Source organism: Geotrypetes seraphini, chromosome 2 (assembly GCF_902459505.1).
Source record: "Geotrypetes seraphini chromosome 2, aGeoSer1.1, whole genome shotgun sequence".
In the NCBI taxonomy this organism is placed as follows: domain Eukaryota; kingdom Metazoa; phylum Chordata; class Amphibia; order Gymnophiona; family Dermophiidae; genus Geotrypetes; species Geotrypetes seraphini.
In genome coordinates this window covers 65,045,346-65,067,871 of record NC_047085.1, presented here as the reverse complement: position 1 = coordinate 65,067,871, position 22,526 = coordinate 65,045,346, and the positions used below count along the sequence as shown (strand labels likewise).

Below are 22,526 nucleotides of genomic sequence, written 5' to 3'. Positions count from 1 at the left end.
CAAGGACGAGCTTCCTTTCGCCCATTCGCTCCAGCAGCCCAGAGAAGGGAAGTGGGAGACAGAGGACTCGGAAACCCAAGCCCCCTGCAGAGACAACCCTGCCCCGGTAGCAAAGGAGAGCCGAGACCAGTCAACTTGAAAGCCACTGTCAACTTGAAAGCTCGAGGAGGGAGCTCACTGGGAAGACAACTTGAGAAGCTGTGTCAATAAAAAAACAAAACTGCATTGGAAAACAATGCTCTGCCACCCCCTATCGGGCTTCCAATGTAAACTGAGGAAACCCCACGACCAGATGCTGCCCCAGACGCCCTGGTGCCGCAATGGCAACCATGACTGAAAGAAACTCCAATGGATAAACGGCCTGCTGCATCCCTTTCCTAAGCAGGAGCGCATAGTCCAACACCGCATGCCACTGCTCCCAGCGGCATTGCACTGTAAAAGGCCTGCCATACTAGGGAAAAACCCAGGCCCCTGGAGCCCCAACAGAACCTCTGCCAGAAAGTGCTGTTCCACTGGTGCCACGAGGCCGTGGCAAGAGCCCCTAGACGGACTAGCAGTTTTCACTGAAGTAAGATTACTGACCTTATTGCCAGTAAAGTGCCTTACTCTGTGAGCCCATGTGAACTGATTGAATAAATGCTGCTCTGCCCATTTTTTTTATTTTACAAACGCTTTTTAATACAAAGGCTGCTTCCAATGGGTTTTTGCTTTGTGTATGTCTGTACCCTCAGTAGGAACCCCAAAACCTTACACCCCAAAGGTCAACTGAGTTAGAAAAACTAAAACAGGAGCTGAGAAGAAGACAAAGCCAGTAGCTCAGGAGAGACCATCCATCTGCCTGTTGGAGACAGAGAATAGTGCCTAACCAAGGAGCTTACCATCCTAAAAGACAGAGCTCAGTTTGCTTCTCTCTACCTCTGCCTGCTGGTGGATGGACATAACCCACTCGTCTCTGGATACACCTGCTAATGATGACAAGGAAGTAAGTCTTGAACAAGTTTCTCCTTCAACCAGGTGGGGTAGTGTGTAACAAAAGAAAATGGATAAGAAGGGGGAAAATGGAATACAGCAACTTATAAGTACAATCTGTAATAAACACATGGTAGGTATTGCTAATTATTAGATTAAAATTTGGCATACCATTCAAGGCATGGTAATTAACTTCTTTTCTGGAAATTTATTTTGCTGTTCTGTAGACATTATGGTCTTTGGTTGCAATATATTCTGCTATTCAGAAGTAGAACTGAAGGGAATTTAGCATACAATTTTCAGCAAGCTTTGCTTTAGATACCATTTGTTTCCCAAACATTAGTCTGTTTAAGCCTTTATACTACTGTGTTTCCCTGAAAATAAGACCCTGTCTTATATAAATTTTGGGCCCAAAAAACCCACTAGGTCTTATTTTCTGGGAAACAATGCCCAATCACAAACCCACAGTATCTTTCTATCTCCGCCACCCCTTCCAGTTCTCCCTCCCAATGCTGACCGTGAGACCTTCTTCCAAACGGCAGCGTTGTGGCAGCAATTTAAACGGTCTGATTCGGGCCTTCTACCGCTGGAGCAATGCTGTGCCGCGATGCTGATGACATCATCAGTGATACGGCAGAGAAATGCCCCGGTGGGAGAAGGCCCAAAGCAGCCCGTTTAAATTGCTGCCACAACGCAGCAAATGAAGCAGCAAACGAAGCAACGCAGCAAACAAAGCAGCGCATTTAGACTGCTGCCGCAACGCTACTGTTTGCAAGAAGGTAATGGTATGTCAGTCTTGCGGTCGGCATAGGGAGGGAGAAATGGAAGGGTCGGCCGGGGATGGGGGGGGAGGGGGTGCGCACGCGGGGGAAGCACTGCTGCCTGCGAATCCAGCGTTTCAACTAGGGCTTATTTTTGGGGTAGAACCTACCCCAAAAATCATGCTAGGGCTTATTTTCGGAGTAGGTCTTATTTTCGGGGAATCAGGATAAATATAAAAACAGGGGCTAAATTACCTCTATTTCTATTCTGCTACACTAATGTTCCAGTTTTATTCATATATCCATTGCAACTCATTTACTGTTTTATTCATATATCCATTGCAACTCATTTAAAGCTTTTTAAAATTTGTTACCAACCTAAGGGCTCAAACTATGGAAGCTGCATGTCATCTTTTCTTCAAATTCTTTTTTTATTAAAAGGTAAATTGTAACAAAGAATACAGCTGGATTCTTGGGAAATGCTTGGTACAAAAAGTGATGAGTTACCCAAACATCAAAGTTAGTGAAACTCGCCTGTGAAAATAATTTACAGTTACTATAAGGTGCTTAGACAATCTACAAGTTCAAATGCCCAAGCACTGAATGGGCTAAAATGGAAAATGAAGGAATTCTTGCACTTAACAAAAAAAAATAAAATTACAACACAAAAAAATAGTGAACATAAACAAATACTGTGCTTATATTTACTTAAAGAAGGTGAAAATGTAGGTCACATTCAAATCTTAGTGCTCACTAGATAGCTTTCCCAGTGTACACATGGGAAATGTTGTTACTAAATTAGAAGCCTTTAGTGATTGTGCGACATTTCAATAGTGCAAGAGCTCAGTTTAACCAAGGTCAATCCATCCTCTGAGAAGACAGCAGATGATCTAACCTTCAAAAGTTAAATGGCAAGAATTTATTTAGGCAAATATATTTTACATAATCATCTACATAACTCAGCAGTCAAGTATAAATAAAATAACATAAAACAAAAAGTAAAAGGCAGAACATAATTATTTTTTTTTATTTTGAAATTCCCTACGCACTCTATACAAGAACCTTTGATGAAACATTTTCCACAAAGGCAGCAGTGAATTTTCAGTAACATTTTACAGTATTTCCCCTCAGCAAAAAAGATAAAATCACAGTGTAAATGATATTTTTTTTGTGCTGTCATCTTTGGCTGGGGCTGGGCCAAGAAGTTATAAACTAGTCAAAACCGTTAAGACAGTCAAATGTACTAGAGCTTCTTAGGCCATTACATTACAAACTTAGCGGAATGTCTGCAATTAATCATTAAAGTACCACCGGGGTGTGACAGCATTAACTTTCATAAACTTTTATAGACAAATGGAAAAATCTACAAAACTTAGCTAGGAATATTACACAGCAATACACACTTTTTATAATCTACACAAAACCAAAGTTCTTGGTCTTAATGGCAAGTAGCAATTTTTGTTTAAGAATCTGTTTTGAAGAATAGAGTGGGACATAGAGGCGGGAAATACATGTGTTTGCTGTTGGAAGGTGCTGATCATCTGGTGGTCTGATTGTAATGGATGGCATGGGTTGGAAACCCTCTTCACTGGCAGGCAATGAAGGGCTTGATGTCCAAAAGTATACCTAGATTAGGAAAAACAAAACAGTATGTCATGTGGCTCATCTTAGAAAATGAAACAGCAATTGCTCCCATTCTCCCCCCATCCCCCCCCAATTTTTTTTTAAAAATCGTGCAACATACAGCAGTGCAATCAGGATTAAAGCATCATTATTCTGGCCTGGTTGAATGTACTAAATCAGTGTTCTTCAATCACCGGTCCGTGGACCAGTTCCGATCCACAGAAATTTCCTGCCGGTCCACAGGGCCAGCACATGCATCAGGCCCAAAACAGTGTTCTTCAACTGCTGGTCCACGGTGCGATCGATGCGGCGTTATCTTCGAGCCATCTCCCTCTTCCTCACTGATTCAGTGCACAAAGCCATGGGCAGTGGCTCCTACGCGCATCCTGCGCCTGAACCGGAAGCCTTCTCTCTGACGTTGCAATGTCATAGGGAAGGCTTCCAGATGAGGCATGGGACGTGTAAGAAGCTGCTGCCTGCAGCTTTGTGCACTGCATCAGTGAGGAAGAGGGAGCCGGCATGAAGATAATACTGGGGGCAGCATAAAATGGCCAGGCGGGAGCAGGCTAGAAGGTAAGGCATAACATGGAGGGAGGGAGACAACAAAGGTAGGGGGGAATGATTTTATTTTTGAATTTAGTGATTGAATTATGTCAATTTTGAGAATTTACATTTGCCGTCAGTGTGCTTTGTATAGTTTAATTTTGTGGTTAACCATTATGCGTTGTTAATAAGATTATATTGTGTATATGTGAAAAATGAATGGAAAAAATAGTGTTACAATTATGGGGGCGTTGTCTGGGGTGGAGATTGGGTAGAGATGGGCGGGGTCTAGCCCATGACTTAGCCTAGTGTTCTTCAACCGCCGGTCCACGGACCGATTCCGGTCCACAGAATAATTCTTTTATTTCTGCCAGTCCATAGATGTAAAAAGGTTGAAAAACACTGTACTAAATCATTTGTGAAGTATCCTGGGAAATTAACTCTGTCCCATGCACCATATGAGCCTGCATTAGTGTAAAGAGCAAAATCAAACTGATTTAAAAATCAAAAAGTAAAAAATAGAGGAGAGATACTTTAAAGCACAGTTTCCCTATCTGTGGGTTGTGACCCCAACACAGGTGAGCTCTCCATAGTTACATCATTAGTTTGCGCCTCCAGGGGATCATACTGTTTTATTTAGCTCTGGCTGCAATCATGGTTTCATAGACACAAAAAGATTGAGAAGCACTGCTTTAAAGACTGCTGGCGTACACAATTTTAATCACTGAAGAGCACAGTACAATTGATTACTGCGAGTGTGCCATAATAGGTACTGGATAGGAACACTAACCGGCAAGTGTGTAATTTTCTGCAAAAATATTTCTAGTGTGCTAACTGGTATCCACAGTATCATGCAGTCCAGCAAGAGTAGAAGATTCAGTAAATGCTAAAGTAGTGTATTTAAAGTGGCATTAATATCTGAGCACTTCAAAGTTAGCATTTTGCACCTGATAAACATAACAAATCATATAACAATTTTTCTCTACGTTATTGATAAAAATGAAGGGACAAAGGAGGACATCCTAAGGTAGAGTAATGATATTGGTAATTTTGTGTTCTATATCAACAAAAAGACTGTCAGATACAATGTAAAATATTTGGGGTGAAGTTGTTTCAAATACCTGTGGCTAAATTAATTCTAATAGAATAAAATAAGTTTTGTTTCAGCTGCTCGCCTTTATTTTTTAAAAATTCAAAAATGAGGATTTTCAGCTGAATTTAGAAACACTTTTAGATAAAAATTCACCGATTTAGAATTCTAAGGGGGACCTTTTACTAAAAAGTCCAATCAGCAGTTAGCAGATAATTTAGCAGATGTTAGCTCATGACCACAATAACATTTACTGTGCAGACAAGTAAACTGTATATTGTTTAATGGGGGCACAAAATGGTCATAGACTTGGTGTAGACTGCACCTAGCAGTTAAGTTCCTATAATAGCATCTACACATATATAAGCAGAGACATGTCATGGCAGATACTTTTCAGCTAGCTGATATTCTGTAAGAGGTCATTTATGTACACATATTTCTACAACCATGGTGGGTGCATACTATACTATCTGAAGTACATACAGTACTCCTTTAAAGACTTGCCTCCGTATATGTACTGACAGTTACATGTGATGGTTGCAAAATCACTACTTCCCCTATGTGTCAACACTGATATGCAGAAACTACCAAGTGACACTGCTTTTTCTATATAGAATTTTGCAAAACAGTTCCTCCTGCTGTACATACCATCAATGTTGCTCACCTATAACAGGTTTTCCATAGACAGCACACAAGTGGGTAATATCACTGAACAGAATCAGGACAACTCTCCCAAATCTCAGAATTCAGTGAAAGGTACTGAGCATACATTACCCTTCCTACATGCAGTGGTGTCCTCAGCTCTTCAAGTGGTTCAAAGTAGAGAATGACATGGGGAAACCTGCCCCATTCCTGTAAGCTTTGCCATAACCGCACAAGCCTTGAACACTTATAATTTTAAAGTGCTTGAGGCTTGTGCACATGAGGACAGAGTTTGCAGGAATGGGGCAGGGACAGGAAAAGAACTCGCTGGAATGGGGGTCGGGGAAAAATTTGTCCCCATGTCATTCTCTAGTTCAAAGCTCAATGCAAACAATTCTCAGAGAAGGGGTCAACAGGCACGAGGGGGCATTCGGAGAAACTGAAGGGAGATAGGTTCAGAACAAATGCAAGGAAGTTTTTTTTCACACAAAGGGTTGTGGACACTTGGAATGCGCTACCGGAGGAAGTGATCAGGCAGAGTACGGTACAAGGATTCAAACAGGGATTGGACGGATTCCTGAGGGATAGGGGGATCGTGGGATACTGAGAGAGGTGCTGGGATGTAACACAGGTATAGAAAGCTAACCAGGTAATAAGTATAGAAATCCAACCAGGTCTGCATGTGCAAGACCGGAGGGTTAGGACTTCGATGGGAAGATAGGACTCAATGGGAAACCAAGGTGGCACCCTTCTGGTGAATCAGACAGGCCGTGACCTGTTCGGGCCGCTGCGGGAGCGGACTGCTGGGCGGGATGGACCTATGGTCTGACCCGGCGGAGGCACTGCTTATGTTCTAAGTGGGAGGGCTTGTGCAATTTATTAATCCTGATACCTACAGAAATTACCTATTACTGCATTATCCATCAACAAGCAGGACTGAGACAGGCATACAGCTTAGTGCTGTTCAATTTTATACTCGCATTCTCTAAAGCAGCCCGCATAGTTGACTGTGAGCTCAGGGATAGACTGACCACCACTTCAAAAAGTACTGTCCCTTGTCGAATTAGTCCAAATAATATTGAGAAGTTAGAGACTTGGGAGTTCTGATTGACAAGTCGATGAAACCGTCTGTGCAATGCGCGGTGACGGTGAAAAGGACGAACAGAATGCTAGGAATGATAAAGAAGGGGATCATGAACAGATCGGAGAAGGTTATCATGCCGCTGTAATGGGCCATGGTGTGCCCTCACCCAGAGTACTGTATCCAGCACTGGTCGCCGTACATGAAGAAGGACATGGTACTACTCGAAAGGGTCCAGAGAAGAGCGACTAAAATGGTTAAAGGGCTGGAGGAGTTGCCATCCAGTGAGAGATTGGAGAAACTGGGCTTCTTCTCCCTTGAAAAGAGGAGACTGAGAGGGGACATGATCGAAATATTCAAGATACTGAGGGGAATAGACTTAGTAGATAAAGACAGATTGTTCACTCTCTCCAAGGTAGGGAGAACGAGAGGGCACTCCCTAAAGCTGAAAGAGGATAGATTCCGTACAAACGTAAGGAAGTTCTTCTTCACCTAGAGAGTGGTAGACAATTGGAACACTCTTCCGGAGTCTGTTATAGGGGAAACACCCTCCAGGGATTCAAGACAAAGTTGGACAAGTTCCTGCTAAACTGGAACGTATGCAGGTGAGACTGGACTCATTTAGAGCACTGGTCTTTGATCTAATGGCTGCCGTGTGAGCGGACTGCTGGGCAAGATGGACCACTGGTCTGCCCAGCAGCGGCAATTCTTATGTTCCTATCTAGAAAAGCCACTGTTGCTGAAGTAGGTCTAAATTTGATGAGTCTTGATATTGGAATGGAGAGGATTATCTGCTTATTCACATCAGAACTGTATTCATGAAGCAAACTTTATCACAGGACTAGTGTTTAAGCCCGTTAGATTAACGGGTGCTAGATGTCTCCTGCTTTTGAACTTGGGCAGGAGCAGAGGCAGAGCCGGGGCGGGAGGGAGTGACGGTGGGAGAGCAATTTCAAAGCCTCAGCAGCGGCGGCTCCTTGACCAATCCGCGCTTACAACGTCCCCACACTTGCGGTCTGGCTGGCTCCCCCACCAAAGCCCTTCGCAGCGGCAGCCCCTCCCGCATCCGTCCCCACGTCCCAAGCCTCTCCGAAGACCGGCTCCCACGAAAATGGTACCCCTCTGTCCAAAGCCGTGGCAGCAGCCTCCCTCAAGACACATTTCAAATCTGACATATTGTAATCACAAAACAGAAAATAAAATTATTTTTCTTACCTTTTGTTGTCTGGTCATTATTCATATCATGTAGGGGTCCCAGGCTATGGTTGGCTTTTGATAACTCGCTTGCCAGGGCCCCTTCTTTCTTCTTCCCTCCCTCCATCCCGGCAGCTGAAGACAGGCACCTCCCCCCAGTGGTCTGAGACAGGAGGGAGCAGTTAGGAGAGGGTCTGAGGGCAAAGAGGGGCTCAACAGCGCACAACCACCTTTCCTTCCCTCCCTCCATCAAGTGCAGTGCAGCTCCACCAATGTTAAAAGGAGCCGCGTCGAAATCGGAGGCCTGCCACTGCCGTAGCACATTCCCCTCTGCCTTGGTCCCGCTCCTTCTCTGACATATGGGACCGCGGCAAAGTGTTACGGTGGCGGCAGGGCTCCAATTTCAAAGCAGCTCCTTTTAACATAGGCGGAGCTGAACTAAAGGGAAGGAACGGTGGGCCCGGGTGAGGAAGGCCGCCTGCTAGGTAGGGGGACAACAATGGCGCTTATGCTCAAGCCCCCGCCGCAGCTCCTCTCTCGATCCTGGTGCGGTTCGAGAGAGGAGTCGTGGCGGCGGCTTGAACATAAGCGCGATTGTTGTCCCCCTACCTAGCCGCGAGGCTGCGGCGGGGTTTCCATGGCAACCCGATCGCGGATCTCAGTGTAGGGCCGGGTCTGGCGGAGGCGGGACCTCAGCACTGCACCGCCGGACGGCTCACGCCGCCGGCCCCCAGGAGCTCGAGGCCGGTTGCGGACATGCCTGGCGTGGCATAGTGCAGGAGGAGTGATCGGTGGCGCGAGGTAGAGAGCAGGTGATGACAGTGATTGGTGGCACAAGGTGGAGAGTAGGTGATGACGTAAAACGCGCGCATGCGCACTCGTGTTTTCGGGACGGATCAGGGAACACGTTTTTTTTAGTGCGCATGCGCGGCCTAGCATTTTATTATATTAGATAAGCAGGAAGTATACTCTCACATATGGGTGACATCATCCACGGAGCCCGGTATGGACAGTGCAAAAGTTTTTGAAGGTCTCGAGACTACCTGTATTGCACATTAGTGCTGCCTGATTCAGGGAAAAAATTTTAAATTTGATTTGGCCTATTGAACTGATTTTTTGATTCGATTCACTTTTCCCACCCAATCGGGCATTTTTAAAAAAATGGCATGGTGGGTTTATTTTCTAGCCTCTCCACCAGCTTAGCTTTAGTTTTAAGGTAAATCAGTTCCTGACCACAATGTTCTCTCTGTTTTTTAACATGTAGAATTTAGGTTATTTAAATGAATTGGTGTAGATGAGTATATTGATTCATTAGAGTGAACTGACTTTTACATTTTGACCCTTTGATAGTTTCCCCCGACCTTGATAAAGTCAAGTGAAACGTGTTGTAACGGGGAATCATCCATTACAAAGCTAAGTTATGAACTTATTTCTTACAAAAGTATTCTAAAATGAAATAGTGAAAACTCAATCATGAAATAGTGGAAAATCAACTTGTTTTAAATCATAATCAATTTATCTTATGAGAAACGCTTTAAATGCTGTACTGGGAATGATGAAGAACTATATCACCTTGAGTTTATTAACTCAGGTGGAGATCTGAACTCCCCTACAGTACTATGCATTGTGTATTTAAATATGAAAAGAAAAACAGCATTGATATTTTAGTGTGGATCTATATTAAGTCTATTACTATTGAATAAAAGACTTCTTGTACAAGCTCCCGGGATGCTGAATGGATGGAATTTTGTATCTCTATTAGCTTCAGCTGCAGGGCAATTAAAAGATCTCTCTCCTTTGAGCTACCTGCCCGGGAGCTTCCTGTCTTGCTTCAGTTTGTTCCTGCAGCTTCACTGCTTGGTTTCACAGTTAATTCTGCTCGTGATTTGTTTTCACTTTCTAGTCTTATTTTGATTTTTTCGTGGGTTTGCCCAAGTGCGGCGGATCAACTCCGTGTGAGTGATCCTTTGGCAGGAGATCACAGACATGTTAATGTTTGTCTGCTTCTGGAGGGTGCTCTGTAAGCCTGAAACTGCAGTAAGCCCTCTGGACAGCCTGCAGTTTGAATTGGGTCTCCAAGTTCAGTAGCCATCTCTCCCCTGGTTCGTTTGCAAAGGGGTAGAGCGCAGGCTGCTGCGGTTCTGAGGAGGTACGCCGGGATCGGAACCACGCCGCGTGTCTTCCCTGATTTCACTGAGGGGTCCTGATCTGAGGTGGCAGGGAAGTTGAGGTGGCCAGATGATCTGAAATTGCAGTTTAATCAGCTCCTGAGGTATGATCTCCCTATGCTTGCACTGTGTAATGCTGGCTGCCATTGAAATGCATTGAAGCACATATATCCGTGGGGTCTGTGAGTCACAGAGTTTGCCGATTTTGAGGTGTCCTCAAATCGGGATTTTAGGGGGTTTCCTACATGCCCTGGTCCCCCCACCTGTAAAATCCTAATATCGCAGTTTTTAGCATTTTCCTACGTTTTTAATGGCCATCTTGGATTTTCTTTAAAGTTTTTAAAACTATATTTTTTTGACTTAGAAGCTTTGTTTTTGCTCTAAACTTCATAGATGACCACCTCAGGACAGGATAGCATGGATTCATGCCGTAATTCTGACGGATGGCTTGCGGTTGCTTAGCTGCGTATTCTGCGTGCCGCGGCCCGTCAAGGGCGTATCTGGTGTGTGGATTCCGCACTTTCCTCCTCTGGAAAGGATCTGCTTTATTCTGTTGCTGCCAGTTGCGATTCCAGTGTCCGGGATGCCGCAATTGCGCAAGGAGGGCGTTTTCGCATAAACGCAGGCGCAGTTCCAGGGAAAGTCTCATCGATCTTCAGACAATTTCAAATCTGAGTCCCGCTGATCGGCTCAGGCCGCCGAGACTTATTTTCCGCCGTAAATTGTGGATATGTTGTGTCAGGCCTTCATGAGAAAGCGGGCTATGCCTGTGTCTCCCTTTCAGACTGCGATGCGGCAGTCTGTACAGCCTTTGGATTCCAGCATGTCAATCTGATCTTTGCTGGTATGCCTGAATGTCAGCAGCAACTTCCCGCTATTGTCGTGGTACCTGCATCAATTTCTAAGCTGTTGCACGGCGATTCGGCGGGTCCCACTGCGTGACTAGCCTAGCGGATCTCGGGGATTCCCAGAACGCTGATTCTCACGATGTGGGAGAGTATCAGACGGTACGCAGGCTAAGTCCAGTTGCCTTCCTGATTTTATCTCTGAATCCCTGTGGACATTGGGACTTGATTCCGACTGCAGTTCAGGCGGAGTGTTCGATCATGTGTTCCACATGCCCGTTTTCCGCTGCATTTCCGGATCATGAGGACTCGGCAGAAATGCTCTTGGAGGTTGGGAGGCCCTTGAAGGTCCCCTGAAGTACGCTAGGGCCATGGCTAAATTGTATCCCATGGCTTCGGCATTTTCCATGTGCCTAGTCCCGCCGTAGGTGGATTCGGCGGTGGCTCAGGTCCCCAAATATACCTCCTTGCCCTCGGATGGAGGGGTGGTCCTGCCAGATGTCTAGGACCTTAAGCTGGATTTTGTCTTGCAGTGCCTTTTTGATTCTGCTGCGACAGGGGTGCGATTTGCAGCGGCCGCTTCCTTTGTGGCCCGGGCATGTCATACTAAACCTCTATCATATTAAGATAGTTTTTGCTACGCTGGGAGCTTATTTAGTTTCTGCTAGGAGATTGTTATGACTTCACTAGTGGTCGGGGGATTCTTCATTCAAGGCTGCTCTGAGCGAGCTGCCATTCAAAGATTCGCTCTTATTTAGCCAGGGTCTGGATGACCTTATGGCAAGTGTGCAGGACCGTTAGCCTCAGGTGCTTCCTGGCCATGGTTCTCATCTGCCCAGGGGGCCAAGACAGCTGAATTTTCATCATTTCAGGAGTACCTCGCAATACACCGGACCCTCTGTGGCGGGATGGCGTTTCGGAGCCTTCTACAGGCCTCACTTGGAGGTACAACGCACCCGCAGTCTCCCAACTCTCGACCTTCAGTGCCTTCCAAAAGAGAATTATGGCGCCAGGGCTCTGGCGAGGCCTCCCCGGATCGGGGAGCGGCTGTCGGCCTTCTTTCTGGAATGGCTGAAGATAACCTCGGACCAGTGGGTTCTGGGGTACTCAGGGAAGGTCTTAGACTGCCTTTCTTCCGGCCAGTGGCAGTCTTCTTCATGTCCTCTCCCGAGGGCAATCCGAACTGGGTGCGCCAGTTGCTGGATCTGGCGGCTATAGAGCCGGTTCCACAGGGCGACTTGGGCTCTGGAGATACTCGATTTACTTCGTTGTGCCAAAGAAGGACTCCGTCAATTGCAGACCAATTCTGGACCTCTTGGAGATGCATGCAATCTTGCAAGTTCCATGTTTCTGGATGGTATCGGTACGTGCTGTGTTTACAGCGGTGGCAGCAGAGGAGTTTTTGGCTTCCTTGGATCTCACGGAAGGGTATCTACACATCCTGATTTTCCCAGAACATTGGAGGTTCCTGTGGTTTCGTGTTCTAGGGAGGCATTTCCAGTTGGCTGTGCTCCCTTTTGGTTTGGCATCGGCGCCCTGAACCTTTACCTAGTTCAAGTTGGTGGTGGCTGCCCTTCTGGGATCTCTGGGTGTGTTAGTGCATCCATTCCTCGCCGACTGGCTGATCAGAGCTCCCTCGTGGGAGCAGGGCCGCTTGGCTGGAACGTCTCAGATGGGTGATCTATCTGAAGAAGGTCGCCTCAAGCCGACCAAGGTATTGGAGTACCTGAGTATCCAGTTCAACACAGGGCTGAACCGGGCATTTCTTTCAGAATCCCGAATTCTGAACCTCCAGAGTGCGATTCGGGACATTTTGGCGGTCCCGGCAATGCCGGCCTGGCGGTACCTGCAGGTGTTGGGTTTCATGGTGGCAACCATGGATGTTATCCATGGGTGAGAGCTCGCCTGCGTCCTCTTCAGTTTTCTCTTCTGTAAAGGTGGAATCCCCTGAGAGCTGCGTTGGGGATGCTGCTGCCTGAGTTGGCAACGGCGCACAGCAGTATGCTGTGGTGGTTGAACCCAGTCACTCTGTCCACAGTGGGTCTTGGATTGTGTGACCCTGACTAAGGTCAGGAGTCTCTCCGGTTGGGGAGCAGTTTGCATGTCTGTCCCAGTACAGGTCTGAGTCAGAGAGAGCCGATGGTCGATCGATCGGCCGGAGGTACGAGCAATCAGTTAGCTCCGCTACAGTTCCAAGTGTATCTTTACAGGATGGCTGTCTGTGTGTTCTCAGCCAATGCGACGGCTGTTGCCTATGTCTGCCGTCAGGGGGCGCGAAGAGACCCCGGCTGGGATTGGAGGCTCGGATGCTCTTTCCATGGGCAGCGTATCATCTCTTGGCTTTATTCATGGCTCATGTGGCCGGCATCGACAGCGTTCGGGAAGACTTCCTCAGTTGTCAGTCTCTGGACCAGGGAGCATGGTCCCTGTCCGGACTGGCTTTCGCACCTTCGATCTGATGGCATCCTAGTGAACAGGTAGGCGGACAGATTCTTCAGCTGACGAGAGGTCGCCGGCGTCGGACTCGATGCTGTGTTTCAACCTTGACCTTCTGTGCGTCCTGCTTACGTGGTCCATGATAAGGCGTGTTTTGAACCGGGTGTCCTCGCACAAGGGCCCAGTGATCCTTGTGGCTTCGGACTGGCCCAGACGACATTGGTATGCAGACCTTGTGAGGTTGAGCTCCGGGAGTGGTCTGCGTATTCTTTGCCATCAGCGGTTCCTCACATAGGGTTAGTTTGCACTTCAAGATCCGGACTGCTTTAGTCCTGCGGCCTGGCGCTTGAGTGGGCAGCCTTGACGCAAGGGGTTAGTCCTCTGCGGTTATCACCATGCCCCTGCAATGCAAGCGGAAGTCACCGGTCTCGGCCTACGCGAACGCCTGGGGGTGTTTTCGGCTTGGTGTGCGGGGATCCAGGTGGACCCTTTGGGTTCCGTTGGTGGCTCCTGTTCTGGACTTCCTGCAGGCTGGCCTCAGGAAGGGTCTGGCAGTCTCCTCTCTACGTGTTCAGTTTGCAGGCCTCTTCTTTTTGGGTCCCTCTTCGATCAGGGGTTCTCGAGCGTCTCACCCGGCTGTTGTCCGGTTCTTGCGGGAGGCAGGGAGGCTGGGGCCTCCCTTATGACGGCCTTGCCGTCGTGGAGCCTAAATTTGGTCCTACTCTCCCTGACTTGTCCGCCCTATGAACCCCTGGATGAGATCTCTCTGAAAGATCTTACCATTAAGACCGTCTTCCTGGTGGCGGTCACTTCTGCACGGTGAGTGTCAGCGCTTCCAGCTTTGTCATGTAGAGATCCTTTTCTCCACTTCGCGGAGTTGGCGGTGATTTTGAGGACTGTGCCTTCTTTTCTTCCGAAAGTGGTTTCTTCTTTCCCCATAAACCAAGGAGTTTGGTTGCCAGCCTTTTGTTCCTTCGGATTCCACATCTCGGGTCAGTGTTCTACGCTATCTGGCATCGTCTTTTGAGATACCTTGGGGCCACTACCAACTTATGACTGTCGGCCCATCTGTTTGTCCTGGCGGGCCCCGCGTGTTGGGGTCGGCCTGCTTCCGAGATTTCTCTTTTGCGTGGATGCGAGCAGCTAATTCTGCAGCCTATGTGGCGGTGCGGAAGCCTCCCCTTGGGGTGGAGGCTTACTCTCCTGAGGAATGGCTTCCTCATGGGCTGAATCTCACGCGATCTCGCCTGTGGAGACTTGTCAGGAGGCCCCATGGGCTTCCCTTCATACCTTTTGCAGGTTTTCCAGGCTTGATGTGGCGGCTATGGGTGATATAGTGTTTGGTGTTTCTGTTCTTGCAGCGGGCTCATCGGGCCCCCCTGAGTTTTAGGACGGCTTTGATACGTCCCATCTGTTCAGCATCCTGAGAGCTTGTACAAGAATGAAAGATTAGGTTTCTTATCTCTGCTAATATTCCTTCTTGTAAAGCTTCTCTGGATGCTGAACACCCGCCCTTCTATTTTTTTGTCCAATTTGCAGGTCGCTTCTTCAGTACCTGGTAAGCTGGATTTCTGTCTTTGACTAGCCTCACTACATTAAAAAAATAAAAAGGGGTCACATGATACTGTGAGCTGGTTAGCAGCACATTGTGCCGGCTCCAGATTCCTGTTCCTCACTTCACTTTTATTTGAGAATATCCGTGAGATTTTTTGACCACCTTTAGCTGAGCTAGCGTTTGCTATTGCATGGACAAGTTTTTGCCCAAACCTACAACTGCTATGGCCTCTAAAACAGCTAAAAAAGATCGGGAGAGGGGAAAATCAAGTGAAGACAAAATGGCGAACGTGCCACGAGCAGACAGCCCGGCGTTTACCCCAGCCATGCTCTCGGAATTACAGCAGGTTATCTTACAGGCGTTGGGGCCGCGTATGGAACAAATCTCGAACCAGCTCACTTAATTGGAGTTGCTGCTGGAGGATAATTCCACCCGTGTTACTGAGTTGGAGACTCGGGTTTCCGCGGTGGAAGATGTGGCTACTGCAATGGCATCTGAGGTGGCCACGCTTACTACATAATTGCGCACCTGTCAAGATAAATTGGAGGATTTGGAGAACCGCTCGCGCTGAGGAAACCTGCGTTTTATTGGACTCCCTGAAACCATTGCTGATTCTGTGCTTCTATCTGTGGTGGAGTCGTTGCTGGTTAGTGAGTTGTCGATGCCGACTTCATTGGGACCGGCCCGGTTTGAGCGGGTGCATCGGGTAGGCTCTCGTGCTGGGGCAGATCAGCGCCCCAGAGTGATCATAGGCAAACTTCACAACTATCACCGCGCTAAACGGGAGTCGCTGGTATACGAGACTATTCCAGTGAGAATTGGACATTATTACTCTGCTGTGTTGACGGAACGGCGCAAAGTTTTTCATCCCCTCTGTGCTAAACTATTGGAGAAGAAGCGTCATTTCATGTTTATTTATCTGGCTGTTTTAAAAATACAATACAATGGAAAGTGGCATGTGTTTGACTCAGTGGACCTAGCGGGAGATTTTGTTAATCGCCTGGAATCTTCTTCACTCCCTACTTGATTTCTTCAGTATGACAGTGATCTTGCCGGTACTGGTGGTAGACTTGTTTTTGGTTATCTTTTTCATACAACTTTCTCAAGACACGTAACATCACCTATTTTTGAGGACAGGGAACTGAAGGCATCAGTGTCGTGATTCGCTTTCCTAGAGCCCAGAGGGTTCTTGGCAAGCCATGCAACTGGTTGGGGGGATGGGGAGGGAGTGGGGGAGGTTTTGGGTAGGAGTGGAGTGGGATATTTTGAGGATGTTTGTTTTCTCCATTCCAGTGCATTTAGTGGTTTTCCAATGTGTTACCCTGTGTGTTTTCTGTGTGTGGACTATTCTGTACTTTCTCTTGGCCCTGGTTGGGAGCCTGGGAGAGATCTTTTGAAGGGCTGGGCGAGTACATTTTCTCCTTTCATTCTCTGAGTGCTAAGACTTTTCGCATTTTGTCCTGGAATGTATGTGGCATCACCTCTCCTGTAAAGCGCAGTAAAATATTTCAACGCCTACAGCACCACAGAGCAGACTTGGCATGTCTGCAAGAGACCAGATTGACTGATGCAGAACATGCCAAGTTGCTGAGAGGATGGGTGAGCCAGGTGTTTTATGCTTCTTCCCCTAATAAGAAGGCGGGTATGGTTCTTTTGGTACGCAGAGGGTTCCCGGATAGGGTTGAACAACTTTATAGGGATTCTTTGGAGAGAACCTTATTGTGTAAGGTAACTATGTCTGGAAACACTTTTAACCTGTTGGCTGTATACGAACCTAACCAATATGATCATGCTTTTTTCACTTCATTGGCTAGTTTGGGCCTACGGGATCCGGCTAACCCCTTGATTTTGTTGGGAGACTTTAACCAGGTATTAGACCCAGCTTTAGATAGAACGGGCCCAGGTTCCTCTCAGACCTTTAGTCTAAATAGGGGTATTCCCTTTCTTTGTGACACTCTGGATCTTATTGATCCTTGGCGCCTGCTACATTCTAATGAGAGGGACTTTACATATCAGTCACGGGCCTATAATACATTCTCTAGAATTGACTATATTCTGACTTCGGCCGCTTATTTATCCCAGGTCCATTCCTCTGTGGTAGGACCTCTTTCTGTGTCGGATCATTGTCCTATCTGGGTTGACATTTTACGGGGCGATGATGTCTCTATTGGGGGGAATTGGAAATTTCCATCATATTTAGCCACTAATCCTGATTTCCTTAAATATCTTAAACAGAACTGGGAAGACTATGTTGGTTTTAACTTTCAGCACCAGGACAACCCACTTTTGTTTTGGGAGGCGGCCAAGTCGGTCCTTCGGGGAGACATTATACTTATGTCATTGCCCAGAGAATATGTCTTTCCCGGGGACTTTTACATTTAGAGAGGGAATATAAAAAATTGAAACGAGTACATCTTGCTCATCCCTCTCCTCAATCCTGGGAAGCCATGGTGGTGGCTCAGGTTGCCCTGAACACTTTACTACACGAATGCACTCAGAAATATCTTCATTATTCTAGATTTCACTATTACAAATTTGGGAATAAGTCAGGTTGGCTATTGGCGAACCTGACGAGACCCCCAATGCTTAAATCGGGTAGGGTGGTGACTTCAACTGCTGTTATAGCAGATAGTTTTTTAACATACTACAAAGAATTTTATTCTTCGGTAGATCCGCAGGGAGGACCAGAGGTTGCAGATTATCTGGCTGATGCTGGGGTTCCCTGTTTATCTTCTCCAGACCGCCTTTACAGGGAAAGGAACTGCAAGTGGCGGTTAAGCAGCTTAAAAGCGGCACCTCTCTGGGTCCGGATGGATTTTCTCCCGAGTTTTACAAATTACTTTTTGTTTCCATTTGTGGCCCTTTGGAAGCTTACTAGTCGGCGGCTCTTGCGGCGGGGAAGTTCCCATCGGGAGCTAATCAAGCGTTTATAACTTTAATACCTAAACCGGGAAAAATTGAGATGGATATTGAATCTTTCCGGCCGATCTCTTTAATCAATGTTGATATCAAAATTTTGGATAAAATTTTAGCAAATCGCTTGGCAACGCTGTTGCCTACACTGATAATCCCTGAACAAGTTGGATTTGTACCCCATTGTCACTCAGTGCTGAATGTACGTAGAATACTCACTGCAATGCAGAGGTCGAGGGATGCTGGTCTCCGGGGAGTTTTGGTTGGCTTAGATGCGGCAAGGCCTTCGACCAGGTGAACTGGGCTTACCTTTTTCGGGTGCTCACTTATATGGGGTTTGAGGGTTGGTTCTTAGAGATGGTTCACTTGCTTTATACAGACCCAACAGCTTGTATTTTAGTGAATGGCGCCCATTCATCTGTCTTTCAGATAGCCCGGGGCACCAGGCTGTCTCCTCTTCTATTCCTTCTGTACTTGGACCCTTTCCTTCACACGATTTTGCAGGATGATGAACTGCAGGGGTTGCCGGAGGGAGACTCGCAATTGCGGGTCTTGGCATATGCAGATGACCTTTTGCTGACCCTGGGGGATCCAGACATATCCCTTTTCAGAGCGTTGGACTTGTTATATGAGTTTAGTATGTATTCGGGCCTGGTATTAAATAAACAAAAATCTATGGTATTGCCTTTATCTCCAGAAGTTCAGACTCAGTGGCAGGGAACATTCCATCTTGCATGGGCTCTGGGAACTCTTACTTACCTGGGTATTATTATCTCCCCTGACCTCTCTGCACTTTATGCATTAAATATAGACCCTCTTGTCCGTTCTATGCAACAAAAACTGGAGAACTGGAGGGTATATCCCCTAATCTTAATGGGAAAAATAGCATTGTATACTATGGTATTGGTGCCTCAGTGGCTATATGTGTTTCAGATGTTACCTGTTTTGTTATCTGCTAAACATGATAAAATCATTGGAAAGTGTTTACAAAAATATTTGTGGAATGGTTAAGAGAGCACGTTTTGTCTTTAATTCACCTGGCACGGACTCGGGACCGCGGAGGCCTGGGATTGCGCAGTCTTCGACTGTTATCCCAGGCGTGCCAAATGAGACATTTAAATGACTGGTTCCGGGGGACTAGTCACTTTTCGGCTTCTCGACAGGAACTTTTACTTTGTGCTCCATTTCATTTTAGTTACTTGCTTCATGTTCAGCACTTGCCTCTGAAGACCTCTTCAGCACGGGACATTTTCTTGCTCCCCCTGAGATGCCTCTGGAACCTTTTGTGTCAGCAACTTCACATACCATCTCAAGTGACCCCTTATTTACCATTGAGGGGCAATGGGGATTTTGCATCTGGACTGGCCCCTGTATCATCCAGTGTATGGAATGCCACCACTAACCAGTATGTCTTTCAAATGGTGCATTCTAATGGGTCTTTGAAATCGTTTGATGATCTTAAAAGGGAACATGGTTGGATGGTGAAAGACTGGTTTTCTTACCTTCAGCTCTCCTCTTATGTTCATTCCTTACCACGGGGCGCTCTTACTGATCGGCGGATGGAAACCATTTCTGAGGCTTTGAGTTTATCTGCTCAGGTACTGATCCCTTTGAGATTCCATCATCGTCATCTTCAAGAATGTTTGGGTGAGCTTCCCTATGAGACATATGCTGCAAAATGGTCTTTGGACCTTCCCTGTACAATGACTGCACACATGATTAAGAGAGGGATCTCTAAAATGGTTCATCTGACACCCAGTGTGACCCTGATCGAAATGAACTACAAATTTTTGCTCCGTCTTTATAGGTCTCCTTCATATCTATTCCGGGCGAAGATGTGTGCTTCTGATCAATGCCTCAAATGTTCCTACTCTCCTTCCACTCTTGGACATCAGTTTTGGTCTTGTTTGAAGGTACAAACCTTTTGGCAGCAGATCCGTCGACATATCCAGACTACGTGGAAATACAATTTTGTCCTCAGTCCTGTAATGTTGTTCACATTGGACCATCTTCCGCTCCCCTCTCCGAAGAGGTTTCGGAGTTTTTTGGCTTGCTCGGTGCTGTTGGGGGAAAAAAGTGATTCTGCACTGTTGGATTTCCTTGGATTCTCCCACGCTCTCTCACTGGCGCACTTTGATGTTGCAACAGGCCTCTATGGAACGTTTACAATTTTCTTCTTTGGACACAGCATTGGGACGAACTTTTAGTCTTTCTTGGGAACTCTTTTGGCTCACTTTAACACACAGAGCTCGTAGTCATTTGCTTAATGTATGATTTTTATTCTGTAGCGTATACTGGAATGGAGTCCCCCTTTTTTTGTGTTTCATGTTGTCTTGGGCATGGGATGGGGAGGGGCATGTGGAGGGCAGGAGTTTAGGATGTGGTGAAGTTTAGAAGAATGTTAGTATTCATGTATTCTGTTGAACACCATGTAACCATGAGTGTTGTGTTTCCTTTTTCTGTTTTGAAAATTTAATAAAACATATTGATATTGTGACCAGGTGGACACGAAGCAGGCCAAGGTCCCAGTTAGTTCAGGAGTAAAAGTAAAAGGAAAAACCCGGAAGGCAAATTCCAAGGTCTCTCCTGGTCAGGATTCAGATAATATTTCCTTTGACCACCAGAGGGAGCCTGATATAGCTGGGAATGGGATAGGTGAGCTGTACCCAAGCCACCACTGGGGGAGCCCAAGAACCTCCAGGTACACTGCTGACTCAGCCAGAGTAGGGCGGGGCCCTAGGGTATGTAAGCCAGCAGTGGAGATCAGACAGGCAGGCCGGCTAGGGAGGAAGTTCAAGCCTTGCCTCCCTGAGGAGTTCCCTGGGCTAAGCAGGAGCAATAGACCCATGCCCATGGAGCTAACAGAGGCTGGAAAAGCTGAGGATTTGTCTTTACTGGATGTGGAGCCCATGGACTACCAAGAAAGTTGTGCAGTGTGTGAAACTGATTGTCCTGAGCCCATGCAAGTGGATCTCATCTCAAGCTACAAAGAGTGAGTACTTTGAACTGTTTGCCTGTTTGGACTATTTTTGGTTGTTTTGTTTAAAAGCTAAGAGTGTCATTTTTGGGGAGAGGTTTTGTTGTCACCCTGGGTGGGAATTTTGGAAAGCCAGACCTGTGGCTTTACTTAGCAAAACCTGAGACACTCTCCTTGCCTGGCAGAAGTACAAAGCTGCCAGAGGCTTTATTTTGTATATATTTTTTTCTTTTTAACTACTGTGAATTTCTGAAGCCAGTTTCTTGAACTGTAACTGTGGAAATTGAGCAAGCTGCTTGGGAGCAGGCTTGTATTAGCTCTAAGAAGAGCTGGAAAACTCAGCTGCCATTTTGAACTTGATTTTGGAGCTGTTTTGTTTTCTTACCTGTTTTGAATTTGGTGCCTTGATATTGATTGCTATTCTGACCAATTTTTCATCTGTTGTGATGAACTGCTTACCTGAATTAAGGAATAAGTAAAACTGAATTATTTTTCTATCAGCCTCAATTGTTGGGACTTTGTTTTGTTCTTTCTTTTTGAGTTTCTGCCTAATAGCAGTCCAGTCCTGCAGGGTGACTCCATTCCGGGTCACACGCTGGTGTACTATTTATGTGTAACCACTTGGAGTGCTGTAGAGCCCTGGTCCTGGGCTACAGTGTGGCTACAATATATATATATATATATATAAAAAAAAATTTCATGCATATTCCCCTTTGTTGGGTTTAAGAGTTGGTGGGGGTTCCCCGGGGGGGTGCCCCTTCTGATCTTCAGGCTGTCCCTGTTCTAGGATTTTCCTGGGTTTTGCAGTTTATGATGTTTGCATTCTCTGTTTGTTTCCAGTTGGCTATTGTTGGCCGTAGTTTTTGCTATAATACGATATTGAGCAGAATTTAACTGTTAACGGGAGTTCCTGCACTCTCTCTTTTCTTCTGTTTCCTGTTGTCATAGGTCTACGTGGCTTTTCTACTAACTGAAGCAAGACAGGAAGTTCTCGGGCAGGTAGTCCAAAGGGGAGGGATCTTTTAGTTGCCCTGCAGCTGAAGCTAATAGAGATACAAGATCCCATCTGTTCAGCATCCCGAGAAGCTTTACAAGAAGGAAGATTAGCAGAGGTAAGAAACCTAATCTTTCATTATTGGAAGAGGAGTTTTCACCCCAAACATCTTAGGGACAACATCCCTACTGGACAGTTCCTGAGACTTAAACGGCTGTGCACATCAAGTGATGAGTTTTTTGATAAGGCGTAAGACATGAGCGCCAGATTCCTGGAGAGAGGTTATCCCAGAAATATCATTAAGAAGGCCCAGAAGCGGGCTTCAAATGCAGATCGATCAACGTTGCTACAAGTCCAGCAACATGAACAAAGTACATCTTTGGTGTGTGTGCTGCCTTATTCACATTATGCCTTTGGTATTAAACGGATTATCAAGCGGCACTGGCACATTATGCAGTATCATTCAGTGTTTAATGAGATTCCAATATTTGCTTTTTCAAAGGGTCCTAATTTAAAACAACGTTTAGTTAAATCTCAGTTTTTGCTACCAGAAAAAAGTCATTCCATCCAGACCAGTGGTCTCAAACTCAAACCCTTTGCAGGGCCACATTTTGGATTTGTAGGTACTTGGAGGGCCGGAGAAAAAATAGTTAATGTCTTATTAAAGAAATGACAATTTTGCATAAGGTTAAACTCTTTATAGTTTATAAAACTTTCCTTTAACAGTTAAAAGGA

General features: G+C 46.3%; 1 protein-coding gene across 8 annotated transcripts in view; it reads right to left on the bottom strand.

Moving 5' to 3' along the window:
- Positions 1-2,729: 2,729 nt before the first annotated feature.
- UBR5 (ubiquitin protein ligase E3 component n-recognin 5) overlaps positions 2,730-22,526 on the bottom strand; it is a 1,080,924-nt gene continuing 1,061,127 nt past the window's right edge. For all 8 annotated transcript variants that reach the window (XM_033933084.1, XM_033933089.1, XM_033933086.1 and 5 more), the window contains one exon: positions 2,730-3,356. In XM_033933084.1, the coding sequence (XP_033788975.1) occupies positions 3,144-3,356 (213 nt within the window). In that variant the 3' untranslated portion in view covers positions 2,730-3,143. The remainder of the gene's footprint in view (positions 3,357-22,526) is intronic.